The 21,580-nt window shown below is 39.4% G+C and overlaps 1 protein-coding gene across 1 annotated transcript in view; it reads right to left on the bottom strand.

Moving 5' to 3' along the window:
• Positions 1 to 21,004, bottom strand: part of PRKAR2B (protein kinase cAMP-dependent type II regulatory subunit beta) — a 75,594-nt gene extending 54,590 nt beyond the window's left edge. Inside the window, exon 1 of the mRNA XM_015627189.3 lies at positions 20,502 to 21,004. Within this exon, the coding sequence (XP_015482675.1) occupies positions 20,502 to 20,829 (328 nt within the window). The 5' untranslated portion in view covers positions 20,830 to 21,004. The remainder of the gene's footprint in view (positions 1 to 20,501) is intronic.
• Positions 21,005 to 21,580: the final 576 nt, after the last annotated feature.

Genomic DNA, 21,580 nt, shown 5'->3' with positions numbered 1-21,580 from the left:
ATCTGAATGTGAGAACAACCATAGAGGACCTCATGTGCTTCCTGGCCTGGCAGCTGTAGCAGACCCCCACTACAGTGTCACCTGTCCCTGCCCTCCCTTTAATCCTGACCCACGGGCTCTCGGTTGGCTCCTCTCTCCCCCCAGACTTTGCTCCACACACTCCAGCTGGTCACTGGCATAGAGTGTAACACCCTGTCCTCATCTCTCCTGCCTGTCCTTCCATTCCAACACTCCTCTCACAGCAGACATCCCAGGACACAAGATCACAGCTCTGCAGGTGTGTGCATGTCTCTGTCTCCTCCTGTTTGTGCCCCTGCTGTGTGCATTTGCACAGGGCTGCGAAGTCAGGTCCCCAGTGAAACCAACTCTCTGGCTGGTTACTCTGCAAGTTGTTTATTTAACCTGTCAGAACACAGAACCTTGAGAGTGATGTAAATAAGTCTCTCCTACTTATATAAGTTAAAGAGATTTCGGCTCTTATGAATAATTGATGTTGTATGTAATTACAAACGCTGAAAATAAAAAAATAAAAAAATAAAATGCCTGCCTGATGTTAGACCAATGACCCAACACAGTGAAACGGGCAGTCACAGCTCATACTCATCCTGTTACTTAGCATGTTTGCCCTTAGAAATTCATCATTGCTATTGCTTGTGATCAGTACACTTGGTCATCATGTGATTAAATGTAATTAGCAATCTAGACAAGAGGAAAAATATATATATAATTTACAGCAAAAAATATAATTTTCTGTAATACCACAGGGTAAAAAAGTTAATTTGTGTTAGAATTTGTCTACATACAAGCTGAAAATGTGTATATGTGTGGAAATCTTGGTTTGGAGCACTTGCTGTCCTCAACCCCAGATTACTCAGGATATATGATGAAAAGCAATAGTGTGTATGAAAAAAGAATTCTACCCTCCAGAGACAACATCTTTTGAAAGCAAAACAGAGGCTAAAAATACAATGTAATAAATGTATGAGGGAGGTCATCCTTCCTAGACCATGCCCTGTGCTACAATGACCCAATCCCACAGGGCCAAGACCCAAGACCTGCAGTCCTGCTTCAGCTGGTCACCACCTACAGATTCTGTTTGGTATAATTTACTAAACTGCCTATTTCTGCCCCAGCAGAGTGGGTTGGGGCTTTTTGTTTGTTTGTTAGGTTGGATTCTTTTTAACATGATCACTACACCCAATATCACTTGCAGTAACATCCTTCTTTGCTAATTTATTTCCATCTCCAAGGGATATTCTGCTATAGCCAGAGCATAGCTTACAATTGCTACCAAACAATCTGACACAAAATATCAGTAATGCTTCTCCCCATCTCTAAATGGCTTCTTTTCACTTGAAATTTCACAAGCTATTTTAAGAATATTGTGGTTATTTGCTTTCTAACACTGCTGCATAGGCATTTAGATCCCTTTCATGTTCTTTTCTGCTTCCTAATTTTGCTGCCTGAAGCATATATACTAATGTGTGCACGTTCCCTATCAGAACACAAGAAAAACTGGTCATTCTGCCAAAGCTCTACCAGCAATGCTCAGATCAGCTGGGATCCTGTAAAGGATCAAACTGACATAACTGCTCAGGTTCACCAGCTCATAAAATAAAAAATCTGTATCTGTCCTTGAAACAATATTTCTGTCAAACTGAAAACTAGAGCACCGAAGATTTTATATGAATGACGTGTTCTCCTAATTTCCTTCCCTTAGCCATTATATAACAGTGCTTTAGGTCTTTGGGGGTGGGGAGAGTGTGGTTTGTTTGATTGGTTTATTTTTCACAAAACTTTGGCCTATGTCTTTTGTCTCTTGACAGTACCTGTAAGATATATTTATTACAAAGGAATAACATTGCAATCTCACTGATGGAAGTGGGCTGGAGAAGATGTCAGTATTATTCTCTGAAGGAGTGCACCTTTGTGTAGAGTTTATAATTATCTCATCTATTTTATATCATTTGACAATGGTGAACATAACTGCTTTCTCCCAAACACATTCATACTACCCATGTCTAATCTAAAGCCTCAAAGCATTTGAGACTCAGGGTTTCCTACTATTTTTCATGTTTTTGTCACTTTGCTATTAGGTTATTACAACAAATCCTACATGGGCAAACACCATTAAAACTTTCCAAAGCAAAGATTTTATACAAAGACTCTGCTTGGCTCCTAGGACTGTCTTGGCAGAAATGTGTGGTACAAAATACCTTTATGAAGAAGTATATGAATATGTATAATCTGCAATCTGCATTGCCTGCTTATTCACTTCCTGGTGAAATCTAAGATTTTGGACTTGATGCATATTTTAAAGTTTGCATATTTTAAGAACATTACGTAGTTAAAGGGAGTTTCTCTTGCATTCATGTTAATTCATTCTCAGCTATTCAGATCTAAAATAGACAATTTTGTTAGCTTTCAGATAATGAAGCCAAGCACATTTTCCACACTTGGTTTTAGAGACAGGCTGAGAGAAGTACCTCATCAGCAAACACAGTGACTGTAAAGAAAAAAATTTTAAAAGCCTAAACCCCAAGTGTTATTGCTTGAATATAATGAGAAAAATGGCTGTTTCAGAAAAAAAGAACAACAAAAAACCAACAAAAATTGAAAAAAATCGGAAAAAAAACCTAACCAAACAAAATAATACAAGCATCTAACTAGAAAAGCCATGGCCAAAAAGAGAAGCTCTTAAGAAATATTCTCTCCTCACTACTACCATATAAAAGAACTTTGTGGGTGATACTGATGGCTGGACAGTGCTTCCTTGAATCCAGCATGCTGACTAACAAAACACCTAATAGTCTGCAAGAAGAGCCCACCACTCATTTCCTAGTAAGGTGTTCCACTGGTTAAACTACAAATGACATAATTCCCACATTAGACAAACTGTCCAATGTCTGGCAGCAAACAAAACCAGTTAGTGAAACAACAACAAAATGAACAAGTCTCAGTATCCTCACACCAGCCAGGAACACATCTACTGAAGACACTTAACTTGGTGGCTGACACCTTCCCCAAGCTCAGATCTCACAGGTCTGAGTGTGGCTTCTGAGAACAGGTTTGGGATACTTCTGGATCTTGTTTTTCTGTTTCTAGCCTGTACTCTTCGGCTACAGACCTGGGCAACACCAGCAACAAAAGCCTGGGCTACAAAAAACTAGTGTAGAGATCTGAGTTTGAGTCAAGGGTAGAAGAGAGAGGAGGGAAATGACAAAATCCAAAATATTTTGCTGTTCCCTTCCCAAATACATGCAATGCTAAGTTACTGCAAGCAGCTATGGGAGATTACAGAGAACTGCTGGCCAAAGCACCCTTTGTGATTTGGCCTTTACAGCTCTCAGGAACAAGTGAATGAAGCACAGCTGGTGCTGGCAGCTGCACTCACTTCAACTCAGGCCTTGGACACCATGGCAGCATCTGCTCTCATCTACTCTTGCACACGTGTGGGACAACATGAGTCCAAGGAGAAGGTGAGATACAGAGTCAACTTGAATAATACAAGCATCTACTTCCCTTTCCGACAGTCAAAACCACAATCCACATCCTCAATACCACGGGTAACACCCAAGTTATAGAGATTCCAGGTGTGATTCAGGTTGACCTTAATGAATGTCTGTATGAGCCATGGAAGGGCATAGAGAAATCCACCAGAGAACCCCTGCTGTCAGTGATACCTAAGTGATTCCACAAATCTACACAGGTTTAATCTAGAGTTAGCTGCATGCTGACCTGTTGACATTGCTTCAACAGCAATGCATTCAGGTGCTGGTGAAGGCATGTGAGATCTCCCAGAGCAATTGAAAGACTGCAGAGAACAACAAAAATCCATCAACAATGAGCTACCGTGACTCACAACAGAACAACAGAATATTGTTCTCTCTGTTGATAATGACAAAAAGGAGCACCACACCATATGTCTATCATGCTGTCAACAATGAACTTGAGGATCTTACAAATGGCACCTCTAAAACTGAACATCTGGCAGTTGTTCTCCCCTGAACTGGGCAGGTAAAGAATGGCAGCAATTAGGGATAACTACTTTCCAAGTGATCAGGCAGGACTTGGACACACTGCCTTGTGATGGCTAGCAGCTGACCAAAGGGCAAACAGAGCATGGGCTTCATCTCCATGATCATGCCCTGATCCTGGAATTCCCCCTCAAATGTCTAGCTCTCAGTTTTCAAACATGGTAGGTACCCTGCTCTTGCTCTCTCTCTCTTCTAACAAATGTAGGCATGCAGAGCATGTTAAAACTCACAACACAATATGTTGCACAGCCCAGTTGCTGTCTTGTACTCAGTCATAATATAACTGTGCTGGCATTTATATGACCATGATCAAACACAGACCCAAGCTGCTGCATGTGACTGTCCCAGTGCCAGGAGGGAAACAGCAGCTAATACAGTGCATATATGGTGTAATGCATTCATTCAGCCTCTTTTTCCAGGCCTACACTCATATTAAACTGGTTTTCTCTTCCACAGTAACAATTCTCCAGAACATTCTGGGACTACAGCACAGACTACAGAAAATTAGTACAGATACAGTGGCTTGACTTGGTGTAGAGATTATTGTGCCCCAAAGGTATAATTTGTGCATAATGATGCCAAATATTGCCACTTGAGCCCCTTTATATATCTTTTCTTTATTCTCAAACTGCTTCCTACCTGTGCCTCAAATATGGAATCTTTGAGGCTAAATAACTAATTTTTTCAAGAGAATGGAGAGGTCAAAGAGATCCCACAGCTGAGCAGATCTTACGGCTTAACAGATTAATAGGACATATCTTTTCTGTCCTGAACAAATCGACTCATGCAAGTGAGCTGAGGAGTGGCAAAGGAAACTGCAATTCCAATTTATTTCAGTACCTCTTGTTGTGTTAATGTTTTGCCAGAGATTACTGGCAGCACCTGAACAACATTCTCCGAGAAAAGAGGTTGTCAATGTACAGATACAAAGATCTACCTCTTATAATTTGTTTTCTTGATTCTGCAGTAGTATTAAAAGCACTCTACAATGTAAAAACTAAATCCCATTATGTCTTTCAGCTCCTTGAAAGTTCATCCAACTTGTGGATGACATTCTGAAATGTCTAATAATGGCAAACAGTGGATTTTTCAGCACTTCTCCATTTTGCTCAATAGTTTGGGCAGCACTTGAAAAGTTGCTTCTGTTGTAAGTAAACTTCAGCATCATTTATTCTTTCCCTGGCGAGGGATGCTTGAGAATGTTGTCCTGATTTCCTTCAGTAACTATCTGTGAGATTCCTACCAGGGGCCAACTTTCCATGACTCTTGATAGAAAAACTCTCCAAAAGGCTGATTAGTCATCAGGCAATGAAATAATTCTTGGCATAAAATAATGGTCTTCCAACAGAGGGCTTTTAAAAACAAAAACAAAACAAAACCAAACAAAACCTACTATGCTTCCACTTCAGATTCTATAGCAAAATTACATGTGATAATGACACCGTTACCTGAAATACAGCTAAAACCAACCATAGCAAATGTCATGGGTCATGATCCAAAGACTCCTTCCCTCTAGACCCATCCAAGAAGTCCAACACACATTTTCACATTGTCTATTTACACTTACCTACCTGGGAACGTGATCCAGGATTTGGGTACTGAACAGGAATATACAGAGCTAGAATAAAGGCAGACTAGCAGATGCAGATCATCTGGAATCTTCCTCAGACTGCTTTGGGAAATGGCAGAAAGGCTTTAATCTGTCTCTGACAAAGTGCTACTTTTCTTGACAGTCTTCCCCCAGTCTACAGTGCCTTTCAAGAAGTTCTATTTCTTTTAGAGCAGGTAAACAGACAACGTCCACACTGCATTAAAAAAGGAAAACAAAAAACTAAGAGATGAGCCTGCCTGACTGGGTACATGGCAGACTAGCAACCCACACCTCTGGAAAAAAAAAATGCCCTACTTTCCAGGCTATGTCATATTCCAAGGACAAGCACTAAAAATTCTTCTCTTGAAGCCAAGACAATGTGCAAACAAGCATGCTAAAAAGCAGACTGGCCCAGTGATCTGGATATTCAAGTGTCCACAAAGATAGGCTAGAGTTTCTTCTTTAATTTACTGGAAGATGCATGCTTTACATTAAACCCTCAGCATAAAAAAAACCCAATCCATTTTTGTAAATTAAATTGGAATTTTCTAACATTTCTACCTTGCTTTCTCAAAAAAAAAAACAACAAAAAAAAAACCCCAAAAAAGCCCACAAAAACAACACAAAAAAACCCAGAAAAAGCTCTCATAGACTGCTTTAGGAAGTTTCTGAAATTAAAGAACATTCAATTCATAAATCAGGATAAATATTGCTTTTCACTTCCATTCCCAGCAACCACATTAGGTTAGCACAAGAGAAGATGAGGAGATTACAATTATTTTGGTCAAGAAAAAAATAAATGAATGCTTTTTGTCCTAATAGTGGATTTTTAAAAAACCAATAAAGTTACAAAAATGGACAATTATTTTTGTAAGAAAAGACAGTGACTTAAGATTAAAAATCTATTCATCTTTTATAGGCTGAAGTCAATGCATGACCTTTATGTTAAATGTGACCTGAAGAGCACATGGCTGAATGTAGGATTCTGTAATAGTTATATGGCAGGAGCCCACACAGCCACAGTGCCTTTTGTATAAATAATTTGGTAAATGGCAGTGTGAGTTAGGAATATCAAGTAATGCAATCTTAGGTTTGTTCCACTTTTAAGGGCAATCTTTCTAGCCTAAACAAACCTCCTCTGTTTACAAAGGCTTTTCTGATTGCTTAGATATTCCTGCACTTTTCAATCAAAGATAAACTCATAATTTTCTATATTTGGCTAGAAAAAAATGATACATCAGATAAAAATTTCTTAAATTCTAGCATCAATTGGGCCCTGCACTCTCAGATACAGACAGTTTTTCAAGTATTGTAGGCAAACAATCACAAATGAGCCCTTCACAATGCTTCACAATTCTTCACATACATTCTGCTTACAAGATCCCTGCAAGCTGGGAATGGCAAATATTTCATTTCATCAAGTTACAGGCACTAGTGCAAACTTCCCAAAGGCACACAGCAAGTCTGTGACACACATGAAGATTTAACCTAATTTGTCTTAACTCTCAGAGCCCTACTTTAATTTGTGGATCATTCCTCTTCCTTAAAGGATAGTTATCAAGGGATGAGATTAGAATAGACCAAAACATAGCCTTCAGTCCAAATTCCTTTGTCTTGTGGATTTCATCCAGGCCCACAGAGCATTAAACTAATTTTTTTCCCACAATTTTTAAGTATCTCTTATGACTGGTAGGATATGGGAAGTTCCTCAGTTACTACACTGCACCACATATAATCATTTTAAAATGTTCTTATCACTAATTTGATGGACTACAAGACATCATCAGGCCAGTCTCTTAAAAACAGATATGTGTATATTTTCTAAAATATATAATTTCATAGGCATGGTGTGTCTTTCTGTATCACAGCCTTAAAATTTCTGTATTATAGATTACCACTATCCAGTTTTACAGACATGTAATTCTGCTAAATATGCCTCGTTCATTTGTTTCACACCTCCAGTTCAAAGCTCTCCTTTTTGCTTTTAAAACAAGAAGTTACTTAGAAATCAAACCACTTCCATAAAATATGTAGGATCTGAGCAATAGAAAATGCAGTCAAATAAAAGTTATAGGTATTCTCTTAGACATCAAAACTACAGATCACCAAAATTACTTTTTTAAAACTAAGAACTATGATTAAAATTTCTTTTGATACAAATAGGAAAAGAGTGACAGTTTTGTATCCAGTGCCAATTTTCAGCTCACATTCTCACTGGAATTTGTGTAACTTTCCAACTACAGACTACAACTACAGATTTCTTTCCACTCCCTTAAGTACAATCAGTTATACGCATCTGATCCTCACTCTAGGAACACAGAACTCCATGTCAAACAATAACTACACAGGGAGTAGTTATCCTTAGAAAACATTGCAACTGTTCAATCTGTAAAACACAATTTGTGCTAGAAAGGTGTGAGGCTAGTTTTGGTGGGGGGGCAGAGGAATATACCTAAAATTTACTGCATTAAAGGTTCTTGCTAAAAGGAAAGCTAAATTTAACCCTTCATCTGGGGGGGAAAAAATTAGTTCTACAGCTCTATGAACTGTTTTGTCCTAGAGCACAAGTTAAACAATGTCAGTTCCTAGCCAGAAGTAAATATGAAGCAAGGTTTCCAGAATAAATGTGTACATCTTATTGGCTCAGTCTTTACATTTTTAAAGCAGCATATGTGTTTATATTCTGACCTTTGTACATTTTCCAAATGAGAACAAAACAAAAACATCTAAGTAATCCATCTAGGTATTTTCAGCAATAACCAGGCTCCTGCTACTTTCCAAGTGTCAGTCACAGTCAGGTAACTGCTCCAAGTGCCACAGCAATTATATTTCTATTCTTGATATTTAGGAACAAAGTGTTGTTCCACAGAATCTCGCCTGTCAATTTTATATTGGTTTCAGCAGAAGCCATTCAAACACTGGAAACAAGCAAGGGAAACTTCATTTTGCAAGTGATACACAAATTCCTTATCGAAAGAGAAAACCGAACTTGTTCTACAATTCTCAATTTAATTTAACAATAAGAAAAGCCTCAAAGCAAAGAAGTTTCTAGTAATACATGAAAAATAGAAGCTGATCTCAAACTAGTACCTACAATGAAGGACAGGTCACATAAATTCAGTCTTGGCCTGCCAGTTGATCAGTACTAGACATTCTGAATATCAGTACTAGATGGCTCTGAACTAAACACTCAGGTGCTTCCTTCACCTGAACACTGCAGTGCACCTTTAGGAATCCACTGCTTTGAATCAGACTCAGCATGGATGAATTACCCACTCCATGCCTTAAACCCACTGCCTCTTCCAGGCCATCAAACTGGATTGCTTTCACCCCAGCTGAACTGATCCCATACCAACCAACCAGTGCTGGAATAAATTCACACTACAATTTAAAGAAAAAAAGAAGACATGTGTCAGTTTCTATGTTCAGAGCTGTGTAGTCAGTCTTATTAGTTCTTAACAAGCAACTGTATAATAACCTCAGCAAATTAAACATCAAAATTAAAAAAAAAAAAAAAGAAAGAAACTCACTGAAAAGGACATTGCAATAGATGTCAAAGGTGAGACATCAGATGGCAATATACTGACCACAGCCACAAATAATAACTGCTTTCTCCGAAGCTAAACACATCCTAGCAAGCACAGAAAACTCTAGGATCATAATTAAGAACAAAAATAGTTTAACAAAAATGGTTACATTTCCCCATAGCAGTGGAATGACGCTCTGCTTGTGTCCATGCCAGTGGACCTCCAGCAGTGCCTCCAGAGGGGTGGGACCACAGGCCAGCTCCCAAAAAAGAGACCTTGGGTCTGTCACCTCCAAGCTAGAAGAGGCAATAAATGACCTGCTTTATTAGGGAGAAGCACTAACACTCTCCTTAACCTGTACAATTTAAGGACACCTTTCTGAAGCTCATTTGCATGCTTAGTTTTGATTCTGTCAAGGATCCAGATGCTACAGTGGCAGAATTCTTCCAGTGTTAGACATAAAAACATTTTTCTAACATGAAGAAGCATATTTCAGTAAGCAGCCAGTGTGGTACAGGCTGACACCAAGACTACAATGACCTGGATCCAGGATTACTTGTCTCCTCTCCTGAAAGGCCTATACGCGCACCCGACATCAGCTCAGTCCCGGGAGGTCTGATGTTATCTGGTGCTACAGATATGGAGACAGTGCTAGAATTGTAAATATTAACCTACCCCCTTTCAACTGAGAAGGGTGATCACACACATTTCTGAGATTTATCTCCCATTACTCTAAAACAGAATTGCAAATAATACTTTCTCTCAAAAGAAGGGAAATTATTGAGCTTCTAGATAAAGAGCAGATCAAGCAACCTTCTTAATTTCACATAATGGGGAAAAAAAAAATAAAAATAAAGGGAGACAAAACACTTGATACCCTCTTAACAGCACCAAAGATGAAAAACAGAATTTTTTTGCAACACAGTGCTGTACTTTTGTGCTCCATATAACCTTCCCAGGAAAATTCTCTTTGGTGGAAATGGATCAATGACATCCAATTTTGGCAGTAGCAAGAAACTCAGGTCTTTTTAGCAGTATTTACAGAATGTTGAGAAGCACCTCGCATTCCCAAAAACAAAGTCAGAAAAGAGGACAAACAGCTACATATTTGCATGGAAAGCACAGCTTTCTCTTACAAGCTCAAACTGTTCTTTGATTAGATTTCCCAAGATCCCAAGTCTCCCTATACCTCCCAAACCCTGCATCTGTGCCTAATGAAATAATTTGAAGGATGGACTTGAAGAAAGTATGACATTGTTCCTCTTCTTTTTGCATTTTTTTTGAGGCCATAAGCTGAAGTAACTACAGATAAGGCATGTTCATATGACAATATATTCCAGATAGACAGCAAACTAGGGTGCACTTTCATCACTGACTCCATTTTATTCCTGATACTAAGAAGGCAAAACCAGAAGAACAAATTACTTCTTTTTGCAAGGAGGATAATGGAAATTAATCTACATCTACTCCCACCTAAACTGCCAGCAGCAGCTACGTTCCAATAGAAGGGGAAAACTGACAGATTAGCAAAGGAGACATGCAGAAAAATACTGCAGATAAATTTTTTAACAAGAATTGAAGTTAGTAGTATCTAAGAATAAATAACCATCTATCTTCTTTCAAACAAATTTTTTACATGTGTGTTAGACATTAAACAATATTTCCAGTAGGCTGAAGCAACAGGAAGGAAGGAAGGCTGTTAACTTTGTATTTAAACTATCTCCCAGATGCTTAAATATTGTAGTGTTGAAGGCTAGATCAAAGTTTCTCATGTTTAGACTACCTATTAAAAACCAGTAGAGAGAGATAAATTATCAGCTAAAAGATGGGTTTTAGGAAAGATGCCTGAATGTCACTCAAAGTTATTGAGCAAAATGGCTGAAAAGAAAAAGCAGTATGCATTCAGAACTGGAAAATTAAAACCCCAAAAATAGAACTCAAGATAAAATGATGACTTGGTCTAGTACTAAAGAGACTCATGAAGAAACAGATCGATAAAGCTACCGGATCCTAACTTGTCAATTTCAGTAGAAATCGGCCATAACTGGGGACAAAAATTAAACCTCTCCCTCTAATGTTTAATATCATCAATTATTAAGAATATACAATTTTCAAAACTCATTCATGATGAAAAATATGAGTTTATTACAATGGTAGAAAACATTTTGCTTGAAGACTTAATAAAATTTTGATAGATGTCTATAGCATATATCGTAATTGTTTCTGACTACAAGCATGATGAGTATCACAAACATTGTTTTGGAAGAGAACAAGAAATCTCAGGACAATTCCAGCCCTCTATTAGACAAACTTTTTGTCATATTAACCATTGTTAAAACAGGAGGAATACTTAACAAATTTCCTAGCTTTAAGACATTTATTTCCAAGATATTAAACAGCAAAAATTCTTGATCAACACTTATTTCAAGGACTTGTGGTATTCGTCTGCATTTTTTAACAAAGGCAATTACTGGCCCAAAGATGGAGTTCTTCAGCATCAATGAAAAGTGTGACAGCTTCAGAGATAGGATCTAAAAGGGAATAATTTCAGCAGTAAAAATAATGGGAAACAAATTAGAAGGACCAGATCAGTGCAGTGACAATATATATTCATATGTGAGGTCATCCAAAATGCCACAGCAAAGCTGTCATGGAGAGCTTGAGTTCAAGTTAACCCACTTACAAATGCCTTATAACTCATGGCAGCGAAATTTTTCACACTAGTGTTACAAACTATCATTAAAATCTGAATGGGATAACACACCAAGACTGTGTGCTTGGGCAGGCGAGTCTGAATGCTTACACTAGGCTCCAGCTTGTATTCATCCCAACACCAAGAATTCAGTACATCTTTTATTTATAGTCTACACTGAGGCTTTGGAAGGAATGTTTTATTTCCAGTGCTGGGCAAGGATTTTTTCCTATCTGGTATGTTTTACAATGGACATGTCTGCTAAAACAGTATAATATGAAAACAGTACCACGATTTATAAAAACATGTTTGACATGTGCATCACAGGGATCCAGAAGAGATTGATGCTGTTATAAAAATCTTTATACAAGCAGGATGGGGTCTGGAATGACTGAGCAGGAAAGATCATGTTACTTCTTTCAAAATCTATTTTATACAGCAATTTTCTAGACCCTCCATTAAGGAAATCCTCATAATATTTACTAATTGTCCCTTTTAGCCCAGCTTTATAGAAACCACTTCAGTCACATAACTGAATTGTATGTGTAAGGTAGCTGTTCTCATTATCAGCCTTTACCTGCTCAAGCTTTCAACTTCAGATTCTTGCTCTGATGATTTTTTTCTTATTCTCATTAAGCAGAGTCATTTAAGAGTCAAACACATAAGTGAAAAACACTTTCTGTTGTTACAGCATGCTTTTTACAACTCTACCTTCCATTATCCAGAGTGTTATGGCACAATAAGGCAAGGCTGACTAAATTAAAATTTGGATTTTTTTTCTCTTATTGTTCTATTATTTATAATTTCCTTATTTTATCTGTGGTCCACAAATTACCTTTCTGAGCAGCAATGCTAGAAGGATGTAGTTTATGGAAAAGATGGCAAACTGCCATCTGGCTGTTGTACAGTTCATTCTGAAGATACCTTGTACCTACGATCTGCATTTTACTCCTATGCACTTCAGGCACCCTTGCCTGTCTCTATCCCCCTTCATTTCAGACCTCCTCTGTTTTTGTATGACATGGGATAATTGGATAGTCCATATTCCAATGATATTTTGAAATGTTGAATGAGGCACTGGACATTCAATTATCATCATCTTTTTGATGTAACCCCAAAACTGTGTGTCTTCTGGGCAACTTACTGCATCAATTTAAATCTGGATTCATGTATTACACTGCCCAGAAACTGCAAATATAAATTCTGTGTGAGTACTTCTGCTATTTTTATCACAAAGTACACAAAAAATTGAAACAGAGCTCCTCAAATTTTTAATGAAAAACTAAGTTGGCAAACATGATGCTTTTCTACAAGGAAAAGTGTAATAATGCCAGTCAATTAGAAAAGTAAAAAATTAAGAGAAAACAAACCACACTCAAAGCCAAATTTCACCCTTTTTTTTACAAAGTCTTGTTTAGTACTATGAGTGAAAACTGATCGACAGCCCAAAAAAATGTATTCAGTAAAGAAAAAGATTAAATAAAACCCCAAGTGTGTAATTACTTGTCATGATCAAAACATCCTGTTCAGTTCCATGCAGTAAATGGGTTATCAATCCTGCCCAACATGTAGAAGGGTTAGCCTTAAAGGCTTCCCTGGAAGGATAAGAGTTTTCAGTATAAAACCCCTCTATAAAGCTATCTAGAATTACCAGTATCATCATCCAATGTCCCAAAGAAAAGGAAATAAGGTGTATATTTCCTTTAGAATTCTCATACAGATACTTTCAAAAAATACCATAATTAATGGATGTTTATGGTAACATCTACTGATAGACAAGTTTATTTCTTTTGACAGCTTTATCTAGCACATAGTAATTCATGTATACATGGAGTTCATCTTTTATGCACCCACATCCATAATACAACCAACAATATCAAATGGACTATGTGATAAATGTATCACCCCTGGTAAAATCACCTCTTTGTCTAATTCATGTATGTCAAGACCTATTCCAGCAGCAAAGAACACTGAGCCATTTTTAATGGCTCTTTTCCTCTTCTCCCTCCTTCATTCAATTTTTATAAATTGCTCACCTTTTTAAAGCACAGAACTTAAGTATAATTACACTCACTTGAAACTCATAATAGGAACTCAAACCTGGGGTGGGAATAGTTTTGCTACAGCATGACTTTAATGCATTTGCATTAAAATAATAGTTGATGAAATAACCACTTTGATTTGTATTAAGCATTAAAAGTAGGGACATTTCACCATGTTGGTTATGTACTGTTCAATATTTCATTTCTCCATCAGCACCATCTTGGCTCCCTCAGCCATGAAGATGGCAGCTGTAGCCATGTGCCTACTGATTTTCTTCATGATGATCACTACTTTTATTTTTTAAAACAGAAAATGGCTGAAACCAATCTGGATCCTCCATAAAAAAACTTGAGTTGAAACTTTCATTAAAATGCAAGTGTTATGAGGCTACAGATGTGGTAATATGAGAGATGACCATGTCAAAATATTTATTGTTTCTCTCAGGATCAAATGACCAAGTTCACATCCATACAATGCATTGACCACTGATTTAAGTTCACGTTTATGCTCTTCTGAAAAAAAATTAAGTCAAACAGAATTTCAATAGAAAATTCAAGACATAAATTTGGGACAGCAGGGCTATAGCTGGGTAGGAAAATAAGGGTGGAGAATTTCATGTGCTCACATGTGCTGTCTATGCTTACGTCTTTCTCCCCTTACTTCAGTTCTGTATCTCCTTCCTCTTGTTTTTAACCTTTGTATTTTCCTTACCACACACTGACTCCTTTTCTACCTCCATGTCCTGCCTTCCACCTTGCCTTCTTGTTTCTTTCATGACTGTCCCAACAAATGAAATTACTCAATAGAGAGGTCATCTTTGATATTTGAAAATCAGAAGCGCAGAAACAGCCTGTACCTTGATTAATCTGTACCTTGTGACCTAAATGTGTGATTTCCAAGCCATATGCTCCTGATTTACAGGAGCAGCTAAGGCCAGTAGTCTGCAGAGATTTGACTGTCTAGGTACATTTCACACAGACTGAGAGAACTGAACAGAACTAAAGAACATAATGCAATACTTTTGCATAACAGACTTGGGATAAACCATTAGATAATACATGTATTAAACCAAGCTTAACTCCCTGACAGATGCACGAAGCACCTCTGTGCAAGTTACAAGCACTAGGTCATTATGCTGTAGGAGTATATTCTAAAAACATGCACTCTCTTAATGTCCAGAGATGAATCTTTATCCTCTTCACCAAGCTGGGAAATAAATTGGTTTTTTCCATTCACTTAAATGCATAAATAGGAGTAAACAAAAGGAACAAAAATATAAGGTTTCTTTGAGAAACTGAAGTTTGCAAGTGAAACAATATTCCTAGAGAGTTCCTGAGGAAGCAAGTTTTCCTCTGAAACAGACATGATACAAGCAAGAAACTGAGTGTTGCTGTGCAAATGTTAGCATTGACATTGCTTATAGGTTATAATTCATAATGCAGTCACTACAAACCCATGCCAGCAAAATTTTATGTCTTCCTATACATACTAAATTAATGCTGTTCTCTTTTTCCAAGCTGAACAGTCAGCCAAAATCATCTCTATGTTGTTTCTTCAGCGAAAAAAGAAGCTGAAGACAAATTCAAATATTTGTGGCAGTTTTACTACTTTTCTGTCCATAGGTCTTTGGAATTTTCTCCTGCTTCTCTTCAATACACTTTAACAAACTAACAAAATATTAGCTAGCAGAGACACCTCCACTCATGCATGCTTAATTTTGAGCAGGGATGCATAAATATTTTTGAGTGGAGGCTGCTATCATTTCAACTAAATTATTAACATAAACATTTTTTTAAGAAATGGTTGTGTTAAGTGTTCCTTTCATCTATAATCACAAGTAGATACATATTTGAGAGGGAACCATAGTCTTTACTGCAAAGGCTACTAAATGGTACATATTACAATTTGACATTTCTAGTTGCTTATAATTTTGTCAGACTAGGTGTTTTGATGACAAATCTCTCAACTTGAATAAAACACCTATGCCAGATTAAGTAATTTTTTTTAAAAATAGCAAACCACAAACAGCTGCCAACTTTCTTGGGTTTACTCTCTAAAATAACTGTTAGCAGTAAGACAATATTTTAATTTACTCCTGTCAAAAATACTGGAAACCATTATTTCAAATATCTGCATTATTTTGAAGATTTATAGCAAGGATAGAAAGCTTTGTGGTTTTGTGACTGTGTACACTAGTAGAGAAGAGCAGGCAGTAGCCAAGCCCTGACCAAAGCCCACTGGACCAGCAAGGCACTCAATTCATGCTGCTGGAATTCTCCTCTCTCCCAGAATCTGCCTTCTTCCCAAAAACCCACCTTGAACCCTTAATTTATGCTATTCTCTGAAAGACAGCAGGCATGGTTCACAAAATTGCAATGAGATATGGCCCAAAGCTGTGCCAGGGAGTTCTCCAACAATGCCATGCTGACAAGGGACTGGTCTGTGGCTGGAAACTTGTCTCTTCTAAACTGCATCCACAGTAAGGCTGCTCCAGCCTGGGTCCGATCAGGTTTGTCCTTCTAGCCATACAAATAATGCTTTCTTTCTGTATTTCAAAAGAGTGACCGTAGAAACTATTAAAACTTCATTTCTAAGGTTGGTTAAGTACGTATCAGATGGCAGTGATTTCAGCCATTACCCAGCATACTGCAGATTTTAGTTTGAATATACATATTTTTAAGGAATTCACATATTTTTCTATATAGTTCTTGATTTAAGGATAGCCTACTACAATTTCTATGTACTTTTATATTTCTCCTTTGTCCTTACTGACCCCTTCCACTGCTCTAAACTACCCATTATCTATACAGGACCCAAATATACTTGTATGCAAAGTTTTTTCTGGTTTCTACAATTTACCTATTATTTCAAAGATTCTATGAACAGTGTATCTGTAAAGCACTTCAGACTGAATAAATAAACTAAAATAAAAACATGCCTTTAAAATTGGTATTGTAAGGTAGAATATGTATGTTTTACCTAAACTGTGATCTCATATTATTTAGGCACAATCAGTGGATTAAGCTGAGATACAGACTCACATTTTCTAGCTCAAGTTTTCAAAGGAACTCAAAGCAACCTACAGAAGCACACGGGGGAGGAGAGGGACATCTGTAGTATTTTCCTGTTAAAATACACCACTATCTGAGAAAGACACCAAAACAAGCTGAAGTAAAACAAAACAAAAGAAAAATAAATAGAGGCTATGTTGTGCCAAATGATACACGTAGCACTGCAATTTTTGAGTTTAAAGAACATCAATGTTACCTCGAAAAACTCCTCTACTAATTCATATTAAAGCTGGATGAAATACGAATTATTATCTACAGCAAATATTTTAAAACAACTGTAACAAATTACATGGGTTATTGCCCATCAAAACAAATTGCAAATCAACTTGTGGTAACATCAAAAGAAAAGTATAGTCACTGTAAAAAGAACAAATAATTTACTGAGAGTTTTCCAATTTTGCAGACACAGTATAATAAATTTTAATATGCACTTCAGACCTGCTAAAAGTTAGACAATTTTTCTAAAATAGGGCTCATTTTTATGTATATTTCCTATTCAATTTAATGACTGCTATTTGTGTTAGTAGGAATTAGTTGTTGTAACTGATTAATGCTAATACATCCATGTATGACAATTAAATATTTTTTTAAAAAAAGCCAAACAAACAAATTAACTAGAAAACCTGAAAAACATTCCCAAATTAAACTATGTGTTCCAAAGGGGATAATCTAAATGCTCTGAACATACAGAATGCCATTTCTGAGGTCACCTTAACTCCAGGTGCCAATTCAAAACTGTGACACCAATACAACAAAGTTCTCCTTCCAGACAAGGTAACTGCTTTTACCTTCATGTGATTTCTGCAGCTGAGGTAATGGACAAAGCAGAGACCTGAATAGAGTTTAATTCAAGGTTCACATATAACTCTTAATCCTGAGTACAGAATTTTTTCTTTTTAACACAGCTTATGCCCCAGCTCATCATTTCTGAAACAGGATAATGCTCATGTACCTTCCAAAACACATTTCAAGGACAAAATTAATACTGACAAAGAGTTCAACTCCAGTGCTTTTAGGTATTTAGAAACATTTGGTAGGGAAAAAAATTGGTTTGGAGCATTTACATTGAGAGTTCAACAATACTCTGATTGAATTAATTAAGGAATACTTTCAGTTTGACATTTCAAATGTACAGCTTTAGTGAAGGAAAGAAACCACCACCAGGTCTGACCTTCTTTACAGATGTTTTCATTTTACATTTGCTTATCAACTTTTCAAATTTAGTGTCCTCTCTTAAGGATGCAAACAGGACAGATATGCTATACAGATGAAGTTTAATAATTCATAAAGGCAAAAGAAAAAAAATTTAAAACATTCCTCCAAATTTCAGTTCTTAAGAATTGCTACTTCTAGAAACAGAAAACAAAAGCATAAGAAAAATATGCTTTTAAGTTGATATTCAAATGCATTAAACAAATACTTGAGTACAAGTCTTTATGCCCCCAGTTATTAACAAAAGACTGAGTGGATGCATTGTCATCTTACCTTAGAAGAACATATTCAGGGCAGACATAAAATCTGAATTTAAAATACACACTCCTGCACAATGCACACATACACAAGCACACTATTAGTAATAATTTACCATGAGTTACTTCTTATTAACCTTCATATAGCTTCACAATTATTTTAATTTTCTGTTTCTTTTAATTGATAATTATTTGAACTGATAGAATTTACAAACCATAATACAATCAAACGTTCAAAATACATTAAAAATGTATTTTTTAAATTTTTAAAAATTTAAAAAATTTTTAAAATTTTTAAATTTTAAAAATGCCACATTTTTAAAAATGTGGCATTTTAAAGGGCATTCGTCAAACAAGTAAATCAATTCATCAAACTAAGATTCTAGCATATCTTTTAATGAGAATATTGACAATAAAGGCTTTCCCTCTTCACAATCACAACAAAAAGACTGTTAAAAGAATCTTGATTACAGGTATTCATAGAGAAGCTTAGAAAGCTTCTTAGAGCACCCTGTAAAGTAACAGGTATGTAACACATACATTCTAATAAATAAAACCACTTTTCTGCACTTCCCTCCATGCAAATTCCAGTTCTCCATTTACCAGTGAGATTGTTTGATGTTAGAATAATCAGTTTGAAAAAACACATCTAGTGTTAGTGAATTAAGATAACAATTTTTTTCTTCCACATTATGACCATTGCAGTTTTCAAACACAGCAAATTTTCAAATTTCTACTGATCTCACATAATCGGCATTAGAGTTTAAAATTGCCACCTAAATCTGCAGAACCTGATTGACAGATTCAATTTCTCATTAAATACACGTGGGTATAGCTGCAAAGAGCAGATGAAAAGAATGGCAACTGTCTAATGGGGTAACATGAAACATTTTGAAAACTTACCCACTTCTTAAACGCCTACTTGTTTATCAACATTTCCTGATGAAACGCACATAACACATCATTTTAAAACCTGCACTGAAATTCAACTAGCAAACAACTGCCTTCTGTACTCTGCTAAGTAAATCTACCTCCAGCACATCGTGGAGGGATGACTGCTTTGATGATCTGATGAAATACACTTCAAGTTATCCTCAAAAAAAATAAGATAAAGATTCCTGGAGGATTTCCTCTTCTCCATCTAACCTCATTGACTGACCCTCCAGTGAGCCTGCTCATGACACAAAGACAAAGCACTGTGCATCCTTCAGAGACAGCTCCTACCCGTCCCATAACCCACACCAGCAGATGGATTGACACAGTCTCTAAATAAAGCTTGTCAGCCACACAAAGATAAGGTGTCATTAGCTGCGTGTAGATCGGTGTTACCTTCAAACACAAAGATACTGCAAATGTTCTTTGCTGTCACAGCAACACTTGTTCCACAGGCCCTTCTAAATGCAGAAAATTTCACTCTGGCTTTCAGGAATAAATTGTTCTAAATTGTGCTCTACTTTTTAAAACACATGTAAGTACATCTACGTAAAACGCTTAATCAAGTGCGTGAATACAGTAACATGCCCATGAGAGGTGTTTTCTAAGGTAGACATACCCCTGCACTAATTTCAGAATGCAGATTTGCTCTTACAGAGAGGAAACATGTAGATAGATCTTCGCTAGACTATTACAGGCTCATACGCGACAAGCCATGCAGCTGGTGATACCTGTATGCCCATGAGCACCCAACACCGCCGAACAGCCGGGGAAAGCCCGGGAGGTTAAAGTTTGCGGCGGGATACGGGAAACCTCCCGCGGGCTCCGCTGTTCGGCGTCAGTGCGGGCGGTCTCTGCCCGCGGTGCCGCCGCTGCCCGCGCCCCGAGCCCAGCGCGCTCCCGCGGCCCCCGGGGCTCCGAGCCCCGCGCGCGGCCGCTCCCCGAGAGCCCCATCCCCGCCGGCCGCGCCCCTCAGCCCGGGAGCTCCCCTCAGCCCGGGAGCCCCCCTCAGCCCAAGAAGCCCCTCAGTCCGGGAGCCCCCCTCAGCCCGGGAGCCCCCCTCAGCCCGGGAGCCCACCTCAGCCAGGGAGCCCCCCGCGCCCGCAGCCCCGGGCCCGGCGAGGCGGGGGAGCCTTACCCGGGAACTGCTGCGGCGGCGGCGGCGGCGGCGGCTGCTCGTCCTCGCCGCTCTCGGAGTCGGTCTGCATGGGCTCCTCGGCGAAGTTGACCCCGCGGGCGTCGGGGGGGCCCCGGCGAGGCGGCTGGGTGCCCCTGTCATGGCCGGTGCCTGCTCTGCGGCCGCTCGGCTCCTTCTCCGCCGCCGCCTTGGCGGTCGCCGCCTCTTCCTTGAGGCGCCCGAAGTACTGGAGGGCGAACTCCAGCAGGTCCCCGGGCTGGCTCCGCAGCACCTCTACCGTGAAGCCCTGCAGCAGCTCCGTCAGCCCCGCCGGGATGGAGATGCTCATGCCGGGGCCGGCCGGGGGGGCGCAGCCCGGCCAGGAAAGGGGAGGGAGAGGGGAAGGGGAGAGGAGAAGGAGAAGGAGGAGGAGAAAGGGGGGAGAGCCCGGGGCCGGGGGTCGGCGGCCCGGGGGACGAGGCGCGCCCGGCGGATCGCCCGTGGGCAGCGGGAAGGGGCGGGCGGCGGCGCAGGTGGGAGCGGGCGGGGGGCGGGCCCGCGGGGGGCAGCGGCTCTGGCAGCCTCGGCGGCGGCGCCTCCTCCCCCCGCGCCGGGGAACCTCGCGCACATGTGACCCGGGAAACCATGACAACCTCCCGCCGGGGACTGCGGCCGCCGCGCCCCGCCCGCCGCAGCGCGGGAGCCCGCGGGGCGGCGCGGAGGGGACGGCGGGGCAGGGCAGGGTACCCCTGCCCCCCCACGGGCTGTCCTGCCGGGGCGCGGCCCCGCCGGGCAGCGGCGGCTCCCCCGCCACCCCCGGGCTCCCGGGGACACAAGCCAGGAGCGCCTTCTCCCTGCGGGGGCGTCCAGGCATCCGCGCTGGCGACCAGCGGGGATTCCCGATGAGCGGACATGTACGCGCTTAGGGGAGGACCGCAGTGAATGTAGCATTTCATAGCTGATTACTGCTGTGCTTTTCCATGGCCATGCACCACCTTAAAGCTCTTCTCTACATCATTCATACGCATAGAAATGCTGTCGATTTATATTCATCTATATTATTTAGGATGGGAGGGTGATGTGGTGCTAGAAAGAACATC

Source organism: Parus major, chromosome 1A (genome assembly GCF_001522545.3).
Source record: "Parus major isolate Abel chromosome 1A, Parus_major1.1, whole genome shotgun sequence".
NCBI classification, from domain to species: Eukaryota; Metazoa; Chordata; class Aves; order Passeriformes; family Paridae; genus Parus; species Parus major.
The sequence above is the reverse complement of the archived record's forward strand: the minus strand, read 5'-3'. Positions and strand labels throughout refer to the sequence as shown.